General features: G+C 22.1%; 1 protein-coding gene across 7 annotated transcripts in view; it reads right to left on the bottom strand.

Annotated features, from left to right (window-relative positions):
* Positions 1–1995: 1995 nt before the first annotated feature.
* The window catches only part of LOC129609511 (signal transducer and transcription activator), a 30684-nt gene continuing 8852 nt past the window's right edge, over positions 1996–23827 (bottom strand). The window contains exons 2-13 of one of the 7 annotated variants that reach the window (XM_055521456.1): positions 17907–18056; positions 15589–16404; positions 15445–15530; positions 15052–15190; positions 14851–14995; positions 14570–14789; positions 14231–14494; positions 13971–14162; positions 13763–13898; positions 11992–12364; positions 6989–7112; positions 3778–4427 (exon numbers count right to left, since the gene is read on the bottom strand). In XM_055521456.1, coding sequence (XP_055377431.1) covers positions 12268–12364; positions 13763–13898; positions 13971–14162; positions 14231–14494; positions 14570–14789; positions 14851–14995; positions 15052–15190; positions 15445–15530; positions 15589–16404; positions 17907–18037 — 2226 coding nt within the window. In that variant the 5' untranslated portion in view covers positions 18038–18056 and the 3' untranslated portion in view covers positions 3778–4427; positions 6989–7112; positions 11992–12267. Of the gene's footprint in view, positions 2573–3777; positions 4428–6664; positions 7113–11991; positions 12365–12957; positions 13138–13590; positions 13690–13762; positions 13899–13970; positions 14163–14230; positions 14495–14569; positions 14790–14850; positions 14996–15051; positions 15191–15444; positions 15531–15588; positions 16405–17906; positions 18057–23827 lie in introns of those variants that run through there. The other 6 variants (XM_055521458.1, XM_055521455.1, XM_055521457.1 and 3 more) reach the window with 6 other exon arrangements.

The raw sequence follows: 23827 nt of genomic DNA, 5'->3' as shown, positions 1-23827 counted from the left end.
GATATAACATAGAATCTAAATACATCTTAAAGCTAAATTTAAATTAATTTTATATTTCTGAAGAATTCATTTTTTAAACATCTATATTTTCAAGCATTAATACTTAACCAACCAAAAAAAAAAGTTTTCTAGCACAAGTTAAAACATTATTTTCAATTCATGATCAATTAACACGTTCAAAAAATCTAACACGTGTTATATTTTTCTTTAATATTAATGTATATAATAATAAGTTTATAGAGGTTATAATATACTTTAAAAGGTTACTATACATAATAATGACCTTGAATTTTTTTTAAGAAAATTTTGTAATTACTTCTTTAACTTACAAGAAAAAATTTGGATATGTTTTATGTATTCTTTTAGGATACATAAGTAAATAAAGGATATAAATTTTTTAAAATATAAAACTGGACAAAAATATTTTTATAAAAATAAATTTTTATATGCTTTTAAATTGTAGAATAATAATAAAATTAATATAGTGCCTTGATCTACACACTTAACTGACTAGTAAATTTATTAACTATCATAAAATTTAACATAAAATTTTCAAGTCATCTAATAGATAAATAGGTACAATGTTTTTCATAACAAGTATTATGAAGGTATTTTTAATAAACTCAACAATTTCAATATTAGAAAATTTCAGTTTCTACATTAAGAATATTTAAATTACTCTTACTAGTAAAATGTTAAAATAAATGGCAAATTTTTCATATTTTTTAAAAAAAAAAATTTATCTTCCAGTACTTTTAGAGTAATATTGCTAATAATTTTTTGTATTTATATGAAATTAAAATCTTTAAAAAGCTTTAAATAAAATAAGTATATAATAAAATGCATAACGTATATATAACATACATACATACATGGTTTGTGTTATAATTTATTTTCATATTCATTCATCAAAAAATTTTCTAAAATATTGTATATACTTACATAAATATGTATATTTACTAAATTGAAAGTTATATGAGTAGTGAATTCTCTTGAGTAATATATTGCTTAAAATGAGTGAAATTTTGCATTATATAGATTATAGAACATAAAATAAAAGTACTAGCGACAGAACAACACTGAATAAAAATAATAATAACAAAATAACTCATTATTGTTATTCAACAAAGTTCAAGTCGCTTCAATATTTTGTATGAAAAGAATTTAAAGAATCATACAAGAATAAAATGAAAAAATCCATATTTTCCAACTCTCATTATTTCTATTATATTTGCTTATGATGGTTCAAAATTTTACAATATTATTAAAAATGAAAATATGATGTCACCAAGTACGAGAATTTGTCAAAAGTACATACTATTAAGAATTTTATTGTGATAGTTTACTTTAAAGTACACACATATTTTATATAACACATTACCAATATCGTACAATACTGCCATTTCGATCGTACAATACAAACAATAACGAATAAATCCATTCGCTAGATGTAATATCAAATGCTAGCGAATGTAATAATTGTCAATCAACATTAACTCAAAAAAAACTTATTCTTGCATTTACAAACAAACTCAATTTTAAATTTAAAGTCTCATATTCTTCATCCCTTGAGCGAATTGAAAAAGGTTGAGTGTCTTCAATTTTGAGTTTTAATTTTGAAAAAAAAAAATTAGAAAAAAAAGAGTTACAGTTTTGAAATTACATTGTGGTTCAAAGGAATTAAGTTAGACAAAAATTAAATGGAGTATGTAATGCTTTTTTAGATATATAATGAGGCTTATTCTGAGTATAGAATCACTAAATGATAGTGATATTTTTATCGTAAAAGTTTCAAAAATTTTATAATAGATACAAATCATTTGTATGATTTGGTTTGTGCTTACAATAACAATATCGAATTTTTCGATATTATCGCTATCGCTCAATAATTCGATACTAAGAATAAAACTTAAAAAAACGGCTATAGAACTTAAATTAAAATAAAACTTCAAATATAACTAATTTTTATTAATGATTTATTTTATTGGCCATTTTGACAAGAATGGTTATTACATTGACATGTTTTATAAGACTTGTGCAACATTTAAATATATATATGTTTTTTTTTCTGTATACAATTTATAGCAATTATTTATTTTTGAATTATAATTAGATTTAAATTTTTAAAAATTATTATTTTTCATTTTTTTCTCATTTTTTCTTTTTTTTTTCTTTTGTTGTAAGTAACATGTTCTCTAGTTCAAAAAAAAATTAAGTAGCAAGTTCAGTATGTAAATACATAGTATAAATTTAAATACTTCACAAGCATTTTATCTCAAGTTAAAAAAAAAAAAACAAAAAATTTATGCTACAATTGAAAAACAAAAATTTTAATTGAAACATACCAAAAATATTACAAAAAAAGATTTTAATTTTTTAAAATATACAATGTATATATATATAAATATTTTACATATATATATATAATAATTTCTCTGAACTTTTAATCTCCAGATAAATTTAGGCACTAAAAAATTGATCACAATAAATTAAAAATTAATTGCAGATTCTGAGGTACGATTTAAATTTAGTTTTTTCCTTATTTTTTATTAGTTTTTCTTGCAACGATTTCCTAAATTGTCCGAAATTAAAAAAAAAAAATATATATATTATTATTAAAGCTATATTTAAAAAAAAAAGTTAAAATAAATTTAACAAGACAACATAAATAATTTTAAAGAGATTTTTGTACCTCAAAGTAATTTGCAAAATATGAAAATTTAAATATTTTATGTATAAAAAATGTTCTTTGTTGCTGAAAAAATCAAAATCGCGAAAAACATTGAAAATTTTACAAATATATTTTTTTTTATTTCTTTCAAAACCAAATAATAATTATTTTTGGTCCATATTTTGTAAAACTTAATTTATTGCAAATATGTAATTTATATGTAAATGTTTCTATACATATAAAAAAATAATTTTGTTATTTAATTTCTTAAAATTAACTTCTTTCTTTAAATATCTTTTAATATATTTATACAGTAAGAAATCAGCATTATAAAAAAAATATATTTCGTACTTAATGAACTAACAAATAATAAGAGTAAAAAAAAACTTAAATAAGCAACGATATCGCATGTAAAATACACTTAAATAAATTTAAAATAAAAAAAAGTTTTTCGTTCTTAATTTTTTTTTCTACTTTTTGAAGCCTTATAACTAAAAAAAAAAACCATTTGATTTACAAACATTATAGACGCTTAATTTTATTATGAACTTTAATATAATCAATCTGTAACATGTATTTGAAATTAAAAATCATAGTTATATTTAGAGAACAAGAAAATAATATTTTATATATACTTTACAATGAAATCAAACAGATAACATAAAATTTGAAAAAAAAACTCTAATTTTAGTTTGTATACTGAAAATAAAATTTAAATTTAAGGAAAGGTAAACAATAGGACAAATTATTCAAATTTTTTGTGCAAGAAACAATTTTAATAGAATTAAAATTTAATTTTAAAAATTAAAAAAAATTAACGAATACATATAAATTCATTGATTTTTTATTAATTTCTATAATCAATTTCAAAATTTTCCTGGCCTTTCACATAAAAAACACAATGTAAATTACAAAATGTTACTATGTATTCATATTCTATAATGAAAGCACAGCACATTAATTATATTAAGACCAAAAATAAGTTATTAAATAGAAAATTATTCGAAATTAAAAAAAAAATTGTTTTTGTTTGAAGATTAAATATGGTTTTGCATAACCATATTTAATCTTCATTGAAATGGATAAAATTGTACAATATTGTTTCATAAATACCTTTATTATTATTGTTAATAGCTATGTCACAAAAATCAAATATAATTTCAATTATAGTTTAAAACTTTCTTATAGTAATATGAAATTCATTATACATTGTCATAAAATTTTATCATTTAAAATAATTAAATGCATTTGAAAGCAAGAAAAAATCAATAGCCAGAATTATGTGTACTTATTGAAATAAGAAAAAAAATTATTAATAAATTGATAATATTAAAAATCATAATAAATAGCAAAAAATTTAATTTAAAATATATTTATTACATATATTTTACTATATGTGTCGCAAATATATTTTTAATTCTATTAATGTATCACTTACAGAATAATTTTAACAAATTAATAAAATATACAATTGTTTTTTATGTATGTATATTAAAATATAATTATTTTTATGCATATTTAAATTTTATACATATTATATCGATATTAATACATTTAATTTATATTTCTTACTTTAAATTTTTTTTATTATTTCATTTTTGTGTTGTATATAAAAAATTCTCAATTTTTTTTTTCATTTCATAAAATATATTAAGGCAACCTAAAAAATTAAACAAGATTATAATAATTCTTATGAATATTTATGTATACATTGATGATGTCGATTATTTCATACAACCATATTATTGTATTTTAACTGAAAAAAAGACAAAAAAAAAAAGAAATTATAAAAAAATTTTTATTAATTTATTTTAAAATATACAGAAAATTTTTAACCACATCTAATTACAAATATTTTATTATTTTAAACATTGTACACAATATGAATAGTTTGTTACATCAAATATTTTCTGATAAAAAACAGTCATTTCATTTTTAGGTTTTTTTGGTTTTTTTACAAATTTTTTTTTATTTTTTCTCATATTAATAAATTCTTTCGATGTATATTTTTTTTTATATTAACTTATAACTAGGTATTTTGAAATTTTCTGTTAGTTATCAAAGCATTATCATTTTTTATCATATCAAATTCAATAACGAAACATGTAATCTTTTAATTAAATATTTTCATAAATTTAATTGTTGTAAAGAATTTTATTTTTCACTAGAATAGTTTGTTTTTTGTTTTCTGTACTTTCAGAATTAATTTTGAAATATCAAATCAACAAAAATATAAATTAGAAAGTATGATATTTTAAAGTTTAAACTTCATAGATTAGATATGAGAAACTTACATCCAATTCTTTTTCAAATTTATAATTATTATATATGTTAATTTTCATAAATAAATGATTTTAAGATACTTTAGAAATGTAAAGTTAATTACATTTAAAATGGGTATTTTGGAATATTCATTTATTATTTAAAAATTAGTTTATAAAAGTTTGAATTCATTGGCTGTTACTATGAAAATTACTATTGAATTCAAGTTATACATTTTTAAATTAAATATTGGACATATTAAACTTTACCATATACTTTATATAAAAAAATATCAGTTTATAAGATCATTTCAAAAATTTTAAAAAATCATGTATATCTATTAAAGAACAATTAAATTCATGAGATTGACATTATTTTAAACTCATTATTTTATGTTTTAATTTGTTAATATTAATGTTATAATTAAGTTTTGTACCATATATTGAAATTTTTTATGTGTAAATGACACTTTACAGCCAACGAGCAGCATAGTTTTATTGGAAATAAAATTAATTTCACACAAAATTTGGATAAAATAATAAAAGTGAAATGATATTTTAGGTGGATATTTTTGAAGAAGAAAAATAAAAATAAATTTAATATTCCATACATTATTTAGTACGTGTATTATTACAGCAAATATTTTCTGATTATTTATTATAAAAATTTATGAATATTATTTTCCTACATTGGTCACAATCGACATTGAACTTACAATATTTTAAAAAAATTTACTATATAAAGCATTAAACATAAACATCGATTTAATATCTTTTATGTAATGATCATTATTAATTAAATTTTTTATCATTACTATTTATTATTCATAATGAATATTTTTGCATATAAGTTTTTTTAAAATAGTTTCATAAAAATTTCGTTGGATTTTATTTTTTCTTTTTTTAACTTACGTACTATGAAATTTAAAATATAAAATATACAAAATAGTTTAAATTTGTATAATAACATGTATGTATTTTTAAAAGTACATGTGTTTTCACTCATGTTTTATTAATTCAATTTTCTTTTATAAGCTTTTATACTTCGTTTATTTTTCCATATCCCTAAAATGGATTTGAATAAATTTTAATATGTATTCATTTTATTTATTTATTTTTTTTTTAATAAATTTTTTATATAATTATTATTAAACAATTTTTAGCATTTTTCAAAAAAAAAATTCCTAATATTTTTTTTTTCCTTTTGTATTTTTTAACATTAATTCAATTTCAAATAGGATATAACCATTTTCAAATTTAAAATTTTCAGTTAATTAAAAAAACATGAACATAAATCCGATCATTACTTCAAATTTAATGGCGAATTTTTCCAATTGCAAAATAAATATTTAGTGATTTCAAAAAAAATATATAGAAAATAATGCAAATTTCCTTTTTTTCTTATTTGTCTTAATTAAGTTTTTAAACTTATATAAATGTAAAAAGAAGAGATACTACTAATTATAAAACAGTATAGGATTTACTATACTGTTTGATGAGTAACAGCTTTTCAAAGTCATATTTAGTGAACATTATTACATTAATAATAGTTACTTTGCATTAAATTTTTTTTTAAAATTTTGGAAATTTTGATTTTTAATTGCAAAACTTTCAAGTTGAGCACAACTTTTTTTTTTAATTTCCTAGTTAATTAAAAGCACTACATACTGCTGAAAAGAATATGTATATGAAAACACTATAATTAATGAAAATGTTCTCTGTATATCAACGTTAATAATATGTACTAGGAAATTGATAAATTCATTCAATTAAAATTTTATAACTTGTACAAAAAAAATTACTAAAATAAGCTATGAAATATTTCTATTTTGCGTATTATTAAAAATATATGTGTATGATAATATACGCAAAATATGTATAATATTGTTTTCTTATTCAAATGTTCTTGAAAAAACTTTGAAAAATTTTTGAAATTAACTACTTATTCTTATAATCTATATGTATGTCACGTATTCACGTATAATTAATCATTAACAATCAAAGTGTATATTTATACAACATTCTATCTAGATAAACGTACAATTACATTTCTTACATCCTTTCGCTTTATTGGTTCAACATCAAAATTTATTTTAAATTTTACTAAATCTCACTCACATCTAGTATTTTGAATATTATCTAAAATGAATTTGAAATTGATTATTCCTATTTTTCTTAACCTGAAAAAAAAAAGAATTATTTTAATACATTCAAAATAGCATCTAATTTTTTCTATATATGTACTTTCTTTTTTACAATATTTAAACAGTTTTTAAATAATTTACGAACTTTTCTTTCCAATAGATAATATAAAAGTTTTGAAACCATTCTCTGAATGTAAATATGTACTTTATTATTATTATAGTAAAATAATTTACAATGAAAACTTATTTTAATAATTTTGAATATGAAAATTTCTTTCTTTTCCCTTAAAATTGTTTTTGTAAAGAATTCTCCTAATATCTTTTTACTATTCTCTAAAAATATTTAATTTTTAATTTGAAAAATAACTTCTTATATTTTTATTCTGTATACATGTATATAGGTACACGGTATATAGTTATGCTTTTATGATATACATAATTAAATACATTTTGTAAATTTGAAGATATGAAGAAATTTTACGAATTAGGCTTTTTTTTCACAATAAAATTTAATAATTACATTTATTTATATTTAAAATATATAATTTACAGTAATTATAAATACATATATATATACATGTATGTAGTAATAATACAAATTTACGTATTGTAACGTTTTCTATAATTTAATCAGGAAATATTATTTATTTGAATATTTTCATGTAATATTCATAATATATTCAAGTTTATATAAATATTTAACTATATTAAATTTTACTTTTGTATTTCAATTCAATTAAAAAAATTTTTCTAAAATATAAATATATTTTGTAAAATATGGTCATTGTTTTTTTATTTAAAATTCATGTAATTTATACATATATTAATATTGAATTCAAAATTCTTTGTTTATGATAATTACATTGAAATTTTCCCTGTTATTTTGTTATTTGGCTTCTTTAATATGAAATAGTTAAACAATTTTATAATGATGTACATAATACAATGGATACAATATATTTTTAGTGAAAATTTTGTTTTAGAGAAAATTATTATTCAAAATTTTCTTTTTAATTGCATACTACTAAAATATGTTTAAGTTTTAAAATTACGTAAGTGTATGGTAAAATCGTTGAAATTAATAAAGTAATATAAGAAATACTAAATAATTTTGAAATAATATACAAAAAATCACAACTTGTTTAATATTAATAGTATGTACATCATTAATATGATAGAAATATATATTTTTATTTTAGTCATTTGAAAGTAAAATCAAATTAAATTATTTTGTACTTTTACATTATTTGTTAAATTGTTTGTTTTAAATACTTAAAAATTGCCATATTTGAGTTTATCATATTTGACAAGTACAAAATCAACTAAATATTTATTTTAATAATTTTTCTATTTCAAACATGATTGAAGTTTAAGTTCTTGATGACCTCTATGCAAAATATAGTAATCAAAATATCAAATGCAAAAATTCATTTTTTCAATTTTATTTTTTTTATAATTATGAAATTTTTAATGAAAGGTGTACATTCAAACTGCAATTTCCATATTATAAAAAATTTAAAATTGCATTTGATTAATGAAAAAAATAAAACCTCTAAAAATTTGTTACAATTTATTCCTTAAATTCAACAATATACTGAGACATTACAAAATTTGCTTTATTCTTGTATTATGGAACACAATAATATTGAATTTACATATAAGTTTTAGAATAAAAATATTAATTAATGCATTTGATTATATTTGTATATCTTGCATATCAAAAATATTCAAAAAATTACCAATATAGTATATTTTTATTCTAATTAACTACATAATTTGTAAATTTGTATGAAAATTATTATTATTTAAAGATTTTTGTGTAAAACAAGTTAATAGTATTTGTACTGTACAGAATTCATGAAATATTGTAAACAAATGATGTTATATTTTAGTAGATTTTAAAGATAATAAAAAAATATTTATCGATTCTTTTGAGAAATAAATAAGATTTTCATTAACCTGATTAATTAGTTTTTATTCATAAAGAATCCATTTTTAATTTAAAAAAAAAAAAAACAAAGATTTACATATATACTACGCATATAGAGTAATTTCATTGTAACTTTAATTTTTGCACTGCGTTATTTTTTTTAATTTGTTTCGAAATTTTTTTTCTATTTTTTATTAATTTAAAACATAAAATTCTTAGCTTATATTTTTTATTTATTATTTTCTTTTTTCAAATATTATATAAAACGCATAAAGAATTCTACTTATTCTACTATTTATTTAATATATTTCAAACAACAATTGACGGAGTTTAAAGTTTTTTACTTTTTATATTTAGCATTTCTGTAATTGTTCAAAATTTATTTTCTTAAATTATGAATCCTTAATTTAAGAAAAATAAATATTTTTTTTTTAACTTTCAGCTACATTCATTTTTAGTTTCACAAAATATTTTTGTATCAATTCACGTATATGTAGCATATTAGCCAAAGTTATTTAAAAATTTATTTTTATTTTAATTTTCAGTAACAACCATTATACTGTGGTATCTTACAATAGTTTATTTAAATGTTTGCCTTTAATTATTCAAAAAAAAAAATCTAATCTACTGCTATCACATTATTCTTAAGTGTTGTTTTTTTTTAATATTCTTTTTCTTTAGACTGCCAAAAAAATTTGAAAAGATTGCGAAAATAAATTCCTCTAAAGTAAATTACAAACTATAATATGTATGTCTTATGTATGATTCTTACTTACATCAATGAGTATAATAGAAAGATCTAATGATCTACTCTTTTACATTACATTTTTGTAATTTGTTTATTGAGGAATATTTTAAATATTTTACATATTTTATTTTTTCAGTTTTACATTTCACGTTTTTAGTTTTGGCCTCTAAATCTCTTTTAGGAATTATTTAATAGAGAAATTTTATACAAAATATTTGAAAACAGAATTTAAAACATCAACTTATTAAACTTATTTTTTTTTCTTTAAAATTATTATTTTGTAAATAAATCGGGAACACTTAATTATAATCTGTTTTCCATTGTTATTTTATTTTTTGCATTTTTTTATTTCCATTTTTTATTTACACTTTAAAACAAAAAAAGTAGAAGGGAAAATAATTCAATCCAATTTTATTCATGATTGGTAACCTTTATAATTAATGTAATATCTAACACGACAACACATAGTATACATAGATTGAAAAAAAATATATATATATATTTATATATATATTTAATAAAACAGTAACACAAATAAAAGTACATATTTCAGCCCTATAAAATTTTTAACATATATTTTTATATAATTTAAAAATGTTTTAAATTTCATTATAAACCGTTTAAACTGAGGCCTTAATATCACTATAAATTATTTTCATTTTTTTTTCATTTTCCCATATATTCGCATTTTTTTATTATTTTCTTTTTTTATTCGTAATTTTTAAGTTTGTATCATTTTATGCAATAAAACATCTTAATAATCTACTTCTGTAGGTTACCAAATAAATAAGAAACATTTAAAATTTTTAATTCAACAAATTAAAAACGTAATATTTTGCTTATACGATATTTATATATTTTATTGTTATAGGATATATGAAAACATAGAAATATGTTTTCCTATGACTTAAAAAAATTTAATATTTTACATTGCTGTTTACAAAAATAACAAAATTATATGTTAATTAACTGTATTGCATAGTATTTAATTAAATCAAAAAAAACAAAAATAAAAAAAAATTAAATCTACTTAAAACAATAAAAACTTTAAATCTATTCTGTTAAAAAAAATATAATTTAATTCTGTTGAAGAAAATATTATTATATACTAAACTTTGCGTTGTAATTTTATATTTATTTTAGTAATCATACTTTTTTTTTATTAAATAATCGCAATATATTTTTATTTTATTGCATTCATTGCAATAAGTAAATTTTATTAGTAATTTTTAAATATTCGTAAAATTTAGATTATATCTCTAATAAAAAATATAAAAGCTTTAAAATATTTTCATGTTTTCTATACTATTTTTTACTATTAATTTGAGTTTTTATTTTTATATAACTATATTTAGGCTTAAATGACCCCATCAAATTGACATTAATCTAAAAAAAAATATTTTTTCTTTCTTTTTTATTTTCTTAATTTTTTATTTTCATACTTTTATTTGAATAAATTTTTTTTTGATAAATATTTGTAGATCATTAAAAAGCAATTTTAATTTGCCTAAAATTTTTATTGTTAAATTTAAAAAATTAAAACAATGCTATTTTAATACAATAATCAAAAAATATCATTGTTTAATTTTTTATTTTTATTAAGTTTTAAAAAATTCGTACAACCTTTTTTATGTTTTATGATGTTTAAATTTCATAACGGTAATTAATATTCCATAATTTTAGTTAAGATTAAATGTATAATTCTCAAATTTAATTTTTGAACTTATGTAAATTAATTGTTCTTTCTACGAGTATGTTAATTATTATTATGGCATTCTTCAGTTTTTCTTTTTCAATATTTTTTTAATATCCAAATTTTGAAGAACTGTTTATTTTAAATATACGATCTTAAAATAGTTTGACGAATTCAAGTAATAATACAGAACTTTAAGAGAAACTTAATAATCAGAGACAAAACATCAAAATTACTACGTAAACTAAAGTAACATAGTGGTAATGAACTACAAAATAAATTTAAACATATTTAAAATTTATCAAATTTGTATTCAAAAGATCGAAAACATACGTTTTTACGTAAATTAAAAAAATTTTAGGTATAAAAAATAAATTACATTTTTTATAAAAATTATCATAAAAAATAACAAACAATATTTTCAATTTTCTAGGTTAGAATTAACTTTTGAATACAAAATATGAAATAGTTTGAAAAAAAAAACTAAAATATAAAATTTTAAAAACAAATTAAAATTAAACAAAAAAATTAAACATATACATACCATTTACATGCAGGACGTTTTGTGTTTTAATGATTTTGTTTGTTTTAATCTGTTGATGTTGTTTTTTAATTTTTGGTTGAAATTTTATTGTTTATTTTTTTATTTTGAAAACTATCACTTCTTTATTGTATATACCTTCTGTAGCATAAAATTTTAAATTTTAAAAATAATTTCGCATTTGCTAAAATATGCGTAATATTTAATAAAAACTTCCAATTCAAGTTATTTTTTTCGTTAGAATTATTTTAATTTATGTAATTTTTATTATTTTTTTTTTTAATTTATTGCGTTATAGAAAATTGTATCTGATTGTATAATATCTGAAAAATCGGGTTGTTCGAATTGATTTAAAGAAGTGGGATCGTATATATTGCTGGACATTTAAAAGAAAAATAAAATAAATAGATAAATAAATAAATTAAACAAAATTAAAAAAAGAATAACTAAATTCTAGACAGATATTAAAAAGTAATACACTATAATTAATAAATTCAAAATTAAAAAAATACAAATCTAAGTTGGTTAAATTTTTATTATTAAATCACTTATTTTAAACTGCTGGTTTAAGTGATATCTTATCATGAATAAAATAAAAATTTAACCTTATATCTAACACATATTATAAAACAAAAATTTATTTTTATTAATACATGCAAATTAAAATAAAATACGTGCTGTACAAAAAAAACTTAACAGGAACACAAGGCAAAGAAAAATATTTAATAATTCTAATAACAAAATCATAAAAAAAAACATATCCAAAATTTTTAACGATTACATTATTCACATTCACAAATATTATTTATATTTTACATTTTATTTTTAACTTTCTTTTTTACGCTATGACATTGTGATTTTTTTTTTTTTTTTGTTTGAATTCATATTATAAATTTGATATTTTTTTTTCTCAATTGAACAAAAAACCGAAGCAGAGAGATGCATACAAGTAAAATTTAAATGTTTAATGAATAAAAAATGACACCTTCCAAGTGGTTACGAAATATCTTGGTTTATAATCATTTAAAATATTTTGAGCAAATATTAGAAGTAACATAATATTGTTAGTAGAAATGTTTTTTATCTATTTATTTTTTTAGGTTAATTTAAAGATGCATAATTGTGCTATTCTGGAAAGTATTATTACTGCTGAAATTATAAAGAAAGAGCATGGAAAGAAGCATCTAATTAGCAAAAATTTTTGTGAAATAAAAAGGAAAATTAAATTTGTATTAAACCAAAAAAAAAAAAGTAAGCTTCGTTAATGAATATTGAATGAATGTACATATTATTATTAAATAATTTCAAGATATCAATGCAACTTTTCCGAAATCATATTTTTTTATCTAATTCTAATTTTGTAACAATATAAAGTATATGTATTTATACGTAGTATAAAGGAATATTTTGCTTTTATCTTTAAAATATTGAAATTTTAAGGTCCGGAATCTTAGTTGACTAGATTAATAACAATATATTACTCATTTGCTAAACAATAAATAGTATTTAAAAAAATAAGTTTTTTGAAATACCAAGAAAAACATTCCAGATTAACTACCTATTAACATGTGTATAAGTAAGTAATAAATATACTAGAACTAGTATTTCACAAAAATTCAATAAAAGTTGCAATGATATTTTAAAACAGCAAATAGCATTTATGTGTCAGAAATTAGGGAAGCCTGTGATGTCAAATTTTTGCTAAAATTATATTAATTTACATATTATTGAACTCGATATTTAAAATAAACTTTATTTTCGAAATATCATTTACCTGGGCGGATTCATATCTATATCTCTTGAATGTGGTGATTGCATCGTATGTTGTGGAGTATTTTGCTTTTCAATAATCGGGATACTCACCCGAATTTGATTTCGCACATATCCATCGGGTGCCACTACCTCCGATTCTAAAAACAAATTTTAGAGAAATTTTTAAATAAAAATAAAAAGAGAAACTTTTTAAAAAATTTTAATCATACCCCGACGTGGAGAATAAAATTGGCCGAATGCTTCATCCTTTGGAATATAAGATGATGGTCCTTGATACAGATATTGCAACGTTGAAAGATCACTTATTCTATCTGGTAAAGATAAGACATTCAAATCCCTGGCTACCCATGGTGCCAACATTAAAGTATCTCCGTTATTTTTTACACCAATTGTTACTCCACCTTTGGAGACAATACGAAATTATATTATCTAAATCGGCCACATTTTAAAACAAAATTTAATGAAATACCTAATTCACTATCAGAAAATCTTATTAAAAATGTGCCTTCAGGACACTGACGTAAAATTTCTGTAGCATTCCTTTTACTAATAAAACCATTAATACAGCCAGCTTGCCAAGGTTTCAATATATGGTCTTTTGTTAGTTTCATTGTGTGGTAGAACCAGTCCCAAAATGTAAAAGATCTATCTTTTAAAGGTTCTTTACAAAATTGTGGCCAAGTAACATACTTGCTATCAGTATTGGTTTCATTATGCCAAAATATTTTTTCATCTAAAAATTGTATATAAAAATTTTTAACAAATAATTTTATTAAATGGTTGTTTATGACAATATTTTACTACTTACACAAAAAGTTCAAATTTTCTGGAGTTAACTGTCTACCAGTGTTGCTGGAAAATTTTGTGTTTAAAGCTTTTGATAAATCACTCCAATTTACTCTTTCTGGCACTTGAAAAGGATTTCTTATAATATCTGAAAATGCATTATCCCATGTAATTGTTGCCCATGATTGCGGTTCTTGGTTTCCATGAACAATTACAACAACAGGTAATGACAATGTCCACGCCTAAAAAAAATTTATCGACAAATTTAAGTTAGTGTATTTTACTCAAAAAAATTTAATTTACTGTTATTTTGTAATGTGGACCGCTATGAATGTGGCCATTGTTATGAAAATCTACAGTTGTATAGAACAATAAAGCAAACTTTTCATCCATAACGCTTTCAGTACCTTTTTTTTCCGTACGCTTTATTTTTTTCAATTGCATATTTCTAGAAATTGAAAAAAATTTATATTTTTTGTTCTTCTATTTAATATAAAAACATACCTAAAATGAACCGCAAAGTGTCGATTTGAATTTTGTGGGTTATATTCCATGTTACCAATATTATTTTGAATTTCTCCAGACGAACCTGGTCTTGGTTCCATTTGATGACGTGTTTCATAAAATCTTTGAGCTTGATTTTCTATTGAGATATAAGTAATAAAAGAACAATATAAATATAATTTTATAATTTTATCAAAAATATATAGTACAATTTTATCAAATATGTTTAATTTTTCGATTGGAGTGAAACAAATGAGTTGAACTTTTTGATGGGAACATTTGATATTTTACTTATTTGACGGGAATATAATCTAATAGTAGCATATAAATATTGTTCACACAATGCTATTCGATATTTTATAGTTTTACATGCTTAAATTAATGATTGTATACCTGACAAAATTATACATTCAACTTGTGGATTATTTCTGTAAATATCAAGTTGTGGTCCAATTAACCATCTAACGGTAGCCGCAAATCTAAAAACAACATAAGAATAACATTTGAACGTTTTTTTTATTTTTAAGAAAAACTTACCTGGTATTTGTTTTCATGACTTGTGGTGGTTGTTTTTCTACAATAAATGCTGATAATATTATATATTGTTTAATCTTTTCAATTATTATAGAAACTTGATCTAATTCGTGTATATATCTTTCATCAAGACATAATTTTGATATAATTATTCTTAACGATTTATATATATCAATCAATATTGTGGATATTGGTAATAAATTTTCAATACACGCTTGTATGTCATCTAAATTATCTCTAAACGGAGCTCCATTACCAGCTAGCGCTTGATTTCTTTGCCACCTTTTCAAATGTTCATCAATTACAACAGATTTGAAACTTTGATACATAGTGAAATAATTATTAAATGTTTGAATTTTATCATTTATCATTTGCTGTGACTCATTTAAAATTTGTGGTGTTGAATGTAAAACATTTGGACTTTGGATTAATAAGTTATTTAATGTACTATGAAATTCTTCAATTTCATTTGTAAATAACTGTAATTGTTTTCCATAATCTGATATTTCGTATATAACCTTTCGAACAGCATCTGATGGATCTGGTATTCCATTTGAATATCCTTGACTTGAAATTGAATTTATCATATTTGATGGAACGCCCAACTGACTTATATATTGAAATTCTTGTTGAATTCCTTTTCTTAAATGATTATAGTATTCAAGTGGTGAACAAAGTTTTTTACGACTGTATATTTCTGTCCACTTTACTTTAGCTTCGTCGTTTCCAGCATTTATTATTTGTATTAATTTTCCATCTAAGTCCTCGCAAAACTTGTTAGCGTAATGTTCTTGTTGAGCTGCTGTATCAATTTTTTGTCTGAAAAGTAAAGCAATAAAACAAATAAAATTTTAGTGACATATCAAATCGTTATTAATGACGAAAGAATAAAAAAAACTGTAATACTATTGAAACAATAATTAGTTATAACTTAAACAAAAAAAAAATAGTTGAAGCTATTAAAAATTTTATGTTGAAAATTACTTTCCCGGTAAACTTAAGATTTAATTAGAAAATATTGAAAATTCACTTAAATTATGTACTTATAAAATCAGATCTCAAAAGCAAAATTATAGTTTGGCATTAAACCTATTAATTAAATAAACGGAGCGCTTTTAATAACAAATTATCTCGTTGTTACAACAAGTAATGTTCAAGGTTAACTACTGCTTTGAAAATAAATACATACAGTTACTTTATATGAAATATAGCAGTTAAACGTTTTTTTTGTAATGTTAGTAATTCTAGTTTTATATTATAGAATTGTATAAATTCAATACATTAAAATACACTTACACATTATAGAAAATAAAAATTTTGTATTCTTAATTTATGTACATGTAATCTAGCATTCTTACGTTGACTTTAAACAATAATATTGAATAAAATTCTTTAACATTTCAAAAACGTATAATTTAAATAACATTAGATATAAAATACAAAGATAATATATGGTTTTAATTATTCATAATTTGTTATTGTTATATCGGGCATGATAATAGATATGAAATTTTATCATTAATGATAATAGACGGTTGATACTTTATTTTCTATGCCTTATGTTTGTAGAAATCACAATGTATATTACTTTTAAAGATTTCCGATATAGAAATCCAAATCGACACAATAAGTATTTTTATACATACTTATCTTATTTTTAAATAATTTCAGCCTAATAAAGTTTTTACTACTATTACCAGTGCTCAAAGTGAGGCGGGATGGAGTGGGATGCCATCCCAGTACTTTTAAATAATTGAAAATCCATCCCACTACTTAATAGAAGAGAAAAATGCGTTCCGGAACATGTTTTTTTAAAATTTAAGAATATTTTCTAATGAATTTTAAAAAATTTTTTAACAAAAAATTAAATATATGTAATTTTAAATAAGACCAATTTCAAATAGTAACGTATAATTTTTTTCTATTAGTGAAATTTTCGTTACTACATAGTAGTCTATGCATTTCTTTGGTAACAATTTGCACAGTTTTTGATTCAATTTTTAGTTGATTTAATTTTGAATATAAATATTCTCGTTAGTTTACTTCCAAAGTTTGGTAAATTTTGTTTAGTTATTTTTTTAAAAAATAACTAAAATAATACTTTTTTTTTTTTTTACCATTCCACCACTTTGAGTATCCCACTTCGACCACTGACTATTACTATTTGAATTCAATTCTTACAAGTAAAAAAAAAAGTACTTGCGATAATGATTAAACAACAAAAGTCAAACTTTTTCAAATATCTAGTTTTTTTTTCATTCGCTATGGATTTTATTAATAGAAATATAATGTTTTGAAACAAAAAATATTTTATTACTTACGACATCATTTGATTTTCAATCCATTCAGCGAAAATACCTCTAATTTGATATTGTCCTTTACTTTCATAATGAGCTCTCATCTGTCGCTCAACTTCAGGATGCTTACATATTGTATCCCATACGGTTACCATGTTTTATAAATATTTGAAACTAAAAAAGAAATAAATTATTGAAATTGTTAAATATTTTTCATTATAAATTTGTTAAATAAAATTTTTTTCTTTATATTTTGGAATTAAACTAAAACAATTGGTAAAGAAATTCCTTTCCCCTAAAATTTAAAGATCATAATGAAAGTCATATACAATATAGCATATTATTGGAAAACTTATTAAGTTACAGGGTCATAATTCTAAATTCAAATGCAAATATCAATAAAGCAGTACTATAAATACATTAAAGAAAATATTAAATCTTGTTTAAAAACTTCTAGTAAAATTGAAATTTCATCTTTTGTTACAGGAAACGTAAGTAAAATATTATTAAATATTATGTACTCCGAATAAAAAATAAAAAAAAAATATTATTTGAATGTATAAAATCAAAAACAGAAAAGCTTTTGAAAAATGAATTCAGATATAATTTTAATGTATAACCTGCAATTCCAAATAACATATAAAAATATATACAGATTAAAGCACTTCGAAACGATAATAAAACCGCAATATTGACATTATAATATGATTCACAAAAAAAAATAAACATAGCTTTACAATATTATTTTATAAAAAAGCACAATGACCGCTTAATATATTTTAAATTTATAATTAAATTTATTTTAATTGACTCAATTTTATTAATAGACAAAATATTGTATTACTTTTTTCACAGAAACACCTCTCAACAAACCAAAAATTTTGTTTTTCAATTGGAAATTAATTTTGATATTATTAATTTGCAAAATATTATTTTCAAAAACAAAGAAAATCTACTCATATAGTAAATTTTAAACAACGTTCAAAAAGAAATTCAATTTGATTACTGAAATACAAAAAAAAAAAAAAAATAAGACAAAATTTTTCTTAAGATTACTAAACAAAAAATCAAAGTCCTCTCATAGACATGGCATTTTTCCCCCTTTTCTTTTTTACTTTTTAAGTTTTTCACCATTTTTTTTTTTCAATTATACTTATTATTAAGTTAATTTTTTTCGAAGAAATTAAAAATAGATATAGCTATGGCCAAAAAGAATTCCATTAACAAAATATGAAAAGCGATAAATTTTTACTTTATATCAACAGAGTGCGCTTCATTTAACAAACAGAAAAAAAAACATTTAGTATTACTTACATACCTACTACATACATTTAAGTTGAGGTGTGTGTGGGTATACGTATATATGTACATATTAATTTATATGTTTGACTTCCGTCGTTACAACCGCGCCGGTGTTGCTGTTTGTTTTCCTTTTTTTAATTTTTATTAAACATTTTAATTTTTTTTAATTTATTTTTAATTCTCTACTGGTTAGTGATCCATAATGTATGTTTACATAAATTTCTAAACACGTCATACCTTCGCACATAGTTAAATACAATGTATACACAATAATTATGTTTTAAGAAAAAAAAAAGGTATACCAGGGACGTCACGGATCGTATCTGATTCAATTTTCTAGTTTATTTCTATAATTTAAAAAGTGATATTCTAAATATTTCAGGTTTTAAAAATTTAAATTATAAATTGAATATTTTCAATTTAAGCTATACATATATAATAGTAAATTTTTTCGGAATTTTACAAAATTTAAAAGCGTTTATAATATCAAAGTTATTCATTTTTAATGCAAGACAAAACTATCAAATTTCAATGATCAAAGTTATTTTTTTTTTAAATTTAATCTCCTTTAATCTCCTTTTTAAATTACAAAATAAGTTTGCGATTTTTTATTTTTATTTAACACAGAATTTTAAGATATTTAAATTTAACCTTCAATTTGTAGAGATTGTGAGGCAACGGTAAAAAAACTTTTTAGCTATTTAAAATAAGAACTTAAATACGAACAATTTTTTTTTCAATTATATTTAATCCATTTGCTTCCTGTGCACAAATATGGGTATAACTTTTCATGTTGCATTACACATTTTTTGAGAAAGTAATTGAAAAGAAATTGTTAAGATGTTTAAGAGTTAATTACATTGCTTGTAGCTTGTGGATTTGTAGATTTCTAAGGGAACAGAGTAATGTAGTTAAGATTAATTGATGACAGTTTTTGATTATTAATAAAATAATTTTAAGCTGAAATAAAATTATTTTATATAAACCAAAATTTCTTGAAACCATCCCTGATGTATATTAGAGTTTTTATGTTCAATTATAACTATGAATATAATATAAGTAAAAATTACGATATATCAATCATTAATGCAATACAACATAAATTTTACAAACAAATAAACATTTGTTAATAAAAAAACAAGTGTTGACAAAACACAAAAATTATTAAAATTAAAAAAGAAGAAAAAACAATAATAATATAAAGGAATGCATACATAATTATATGGAATTAAAAACAGGTGTAGTTTATTTCTTTACAACTATAGGATATTAATAATGTATTTTTTAATTTATTTAATTTAATACTATTTGAACCTATTATTCGAAATTTAATACGAATTGAAATTTCAAAGGTTATAAAGACTTATTGTAACATCCCGCCGTTTATAAAGCGACAACTAAGCCTGTAATTCTCACGTAATTTAAGATTCGCCACCACCGAATACAGAAGCGCCACCACCCACATCTCTGTTTTTGTGAAGCACCTGATAAATGCTTCACAAAAACAGAGAATATGTTCGGTCGTCTCATCTTCGTCATGGCAAAATCTACACAAACGTTCGCCAAACTATCCTAAATTGTGTAAAGGATAAGACAGTAAACTTTGTATATTACACATAATTCCATTAAATAACTTGAAATTATGGAAATCGCAAAATGGTTTGTTTCGGATAACCCAAATAAATGTTATGTTATAAACGTATATTATATAGTTTAAACATTTTCATAAAACATGTAATCACATTATATTGCATGCTTTTTAGCACTTTTCCAAAAAAATTTTGAAAAAAAGTGCTTATTAGTTTCACTCTGTCCGTCCGTCCGTCCGTCCGTCCGTCCGTCCGTCCGTCCGTCCGTCCGTCCGTCCGTCCGTCCGTCCGTCCGTCCGTCCGTCCGTCCGTCTGTCCGTGTGTCTGTTTACAAAACTTCTACACCCTTGAAGATAGAAAGCTGAAATTTTGCACGTACATAGATTTTTACTAGAAACTTATTTTCGTAGAACAAAATTTTTATCTATCTCCCCCCCTTTAGAAGTTATACCCCCCCGAAACCCTAAAAATGCCATTCTTTAACTATTTAGTGCAATGAAACCATAAGGATTTTTCAAATTTTGCAAACGCAGAAAGGCAGTGGCTTGCTTCCCCTAGCGGGGTATACTAAAGGTTAACTTTAGAAAAACAAAATGGCCGCTCAAATTTACCGTTATCTAAAGTCTGTTTTTTCCAAATTTTTGATGTCGTTTATTTTCTAGACCCCAGCCTGTAGAAGCTTGAAATTTTATGGGCTTTTAGACATTAACAAATAGTTCATTTCGTTAGAAGAAAATTTTTTTCAATCTCCTTCCCCTCTCAAGTTATTGCCTCTTGAAATTCGTAAAATTTGAATTTTTGACACCTTATATTTCCGAAACCGCAAGCTTTTCCAAATTTTTATAAACGCAAAAAGCTAACGGTAAATTCCATGAAATTAAAAACTATAATTATTTTTCTTAACTCACACAATTAACGCTTAAAATCGAGCATTGTGTTAACCCCTTTTTATATTAATTTTTGCTTTATTTCAAAGACTGCATATATGCGTCATCCTAAATATATGCAATCCTAGAAATAGTTTTGTATATGAATGAAAATAATTTTAATAGTGTGATAGGTATACATAGACTGTATTTAAAAGCAGAATTTTCACTTGCTGAAGGGAAAAGTGCTACAATACAAACCATTGGTTTGACCCAACTTTATTATTTTATACATGTAAGCAAACTTTACAGTCTCAGTCAGCTTGAAAAACACAATAATTATTTTTAAAATTTATATTTAATATTAGATTTGTTTATGATATTTTTATAATTCACGTGATCATTCTGATCAAATAAAACAAAACAAAAGTGTTTTATTTTTCAAATTTCAATTTCAAATCAAAGCGAAACGTTGTATTTTCATATGACATATGTATTAAAATGCTGGTTTGTCAACTGGCAAATATAAATAGTTTCCTTTTAAATCACGTAGACCAATAAATTAGAAAAAAAAAATAAATAATAAAAAAGAACTGTGTAAATAAAAAAAAATGCATCCTGACAAAAAATAAGTGTTAACTTAAACGATGATAATGTGCAGAATTTCACAAAGTTTCAATTTAAAATTATTCAAATGGCTAGACATTCAAAAAAAAAGGCCGCAACAAAGTTTAAAACAGTTTCTCTTTCATTAAAATTCTATTGAAATGAAATAAACAATTTAATTTTTCATCGTGATTATTTTTGATTTAAGTATTAAAAAAAATGTAATATGCAAAAACATAAACCCATTTTGTAAGAAAGAATACTAAAAACCAAATGGAAACTGTCAAAATGGCAATTGAATTAATAGTGTTAAATATATTAGTAACAGAAACGTTATAATTTTTATTTATGACCATATGAATCGTCACCATAACCCATGATATACGATCATTCTGGTTGTTTAAATTAAGGTTTCAGGTTGTTTTCCAGCATGTGAAAATTAAAACACAAAATCAACGCGCTTGTTTATCATTTTTATCTGTAGAATTGTTTGATATTTTGTTTCCTATGCTTCCAAAATAGGCGCGATTTTTTTTTGTTGCCGAATATTAGAAAAACATTGTGCAAAAGCTTTATTTTTTTAATTCACATACGGAGTCCAAAAATAATCAAACATACGAGGGTCACTATTTATATTTCGGGTCCTGGCAATACTAGTGCTGCCAGGTACAATCTGACACTTCCATTGGAAAGTTTGACATTTTTTAGGACAACTTCACTCAGAACGTTTTGTCATTCGAGCGCGAATTGTTTTGTTTACAGTGACTTGAAAAATTCATCTCGGTCAAAAAATGGAATTGTCCCGTGAAAATTTTCGTGCGATGATTTTTTACGATTTTCGGCGCGGATTATCGAGACAAGAGTGTCTCGATCAACTTGTTTCGACTTTTGGTGATGAAGCACCATCAAAAACCACTGTAAATCGCTGGTACCAAGAGTTTGGTTTCGGACGCCGTTCGCTCCAGGATGAATTTCGTGAAGGTCGGCCAATTTCGGTCGTTTTGCCGGAAACCATCGATGCTGTGCGCGAAATGATAATGATGGACCGGTATGTGACATACTGTGAGATTGAGGCATCCTTGGGCATTAGTTCCACCAGCGTACATAAGATATTGCATGAACATCTTGCCGTGAAAAAGGTGTGTTGTCGATGGATCCCAAAAAATTTGACGATTGCACAAAAGAAGGCTCGTGTCGATTGGAGCAAAGAAATGTTGAAAAAATTCAATCGCGGTGCGTCAAAAGACGTTTATAAGATAGTCACAGGTGATGAATCATGGATCTATGCATATGAGCCCGAAACGAAACAGCAATCGACCGTATGGGTGTTCCAAGACGAGCCAAATCCAACAAAAGTTGTTCGTGGAAGAAGCACATCGAAGCAAATGATCGCGTTTTTTTTTGGTATAACCGGTCATGTGGCCACAGTACCTTTAGTGGAACGTAGGACGGTCAATTCTGAATGGTACACCACCATCTGTTTGCCGAAAGTTTTCGAAGAAATAAGGAAAACAAACAAGCGCCGGCGAATCATTCTTCATCATGACAATGCAAGCTCTCACAAATCAGCTGAAACAATGGA

The sequence above is a fragment of the Condylostylus longicornis genome, unplaced genomic scaffold (assembly GCF_029603195.1).
Source record: "Condylostylus longicornis isolate FDR11 unplaced genomic scaffold, ASM2960319v2 ptg000040l, whole genome shotgun sequence".
In the NCBI taxonomy this organism is placed as follows: domain Eukaryota; kingdom Metazoa; phylum Arthropoda; class Insecta; order Diptera; family Dolichopodidae; genus Condylostylus; species Condylostylus longicornis.
This window is presented reverse-complemented; position numbering and strand designations above follow the sequence as displayed.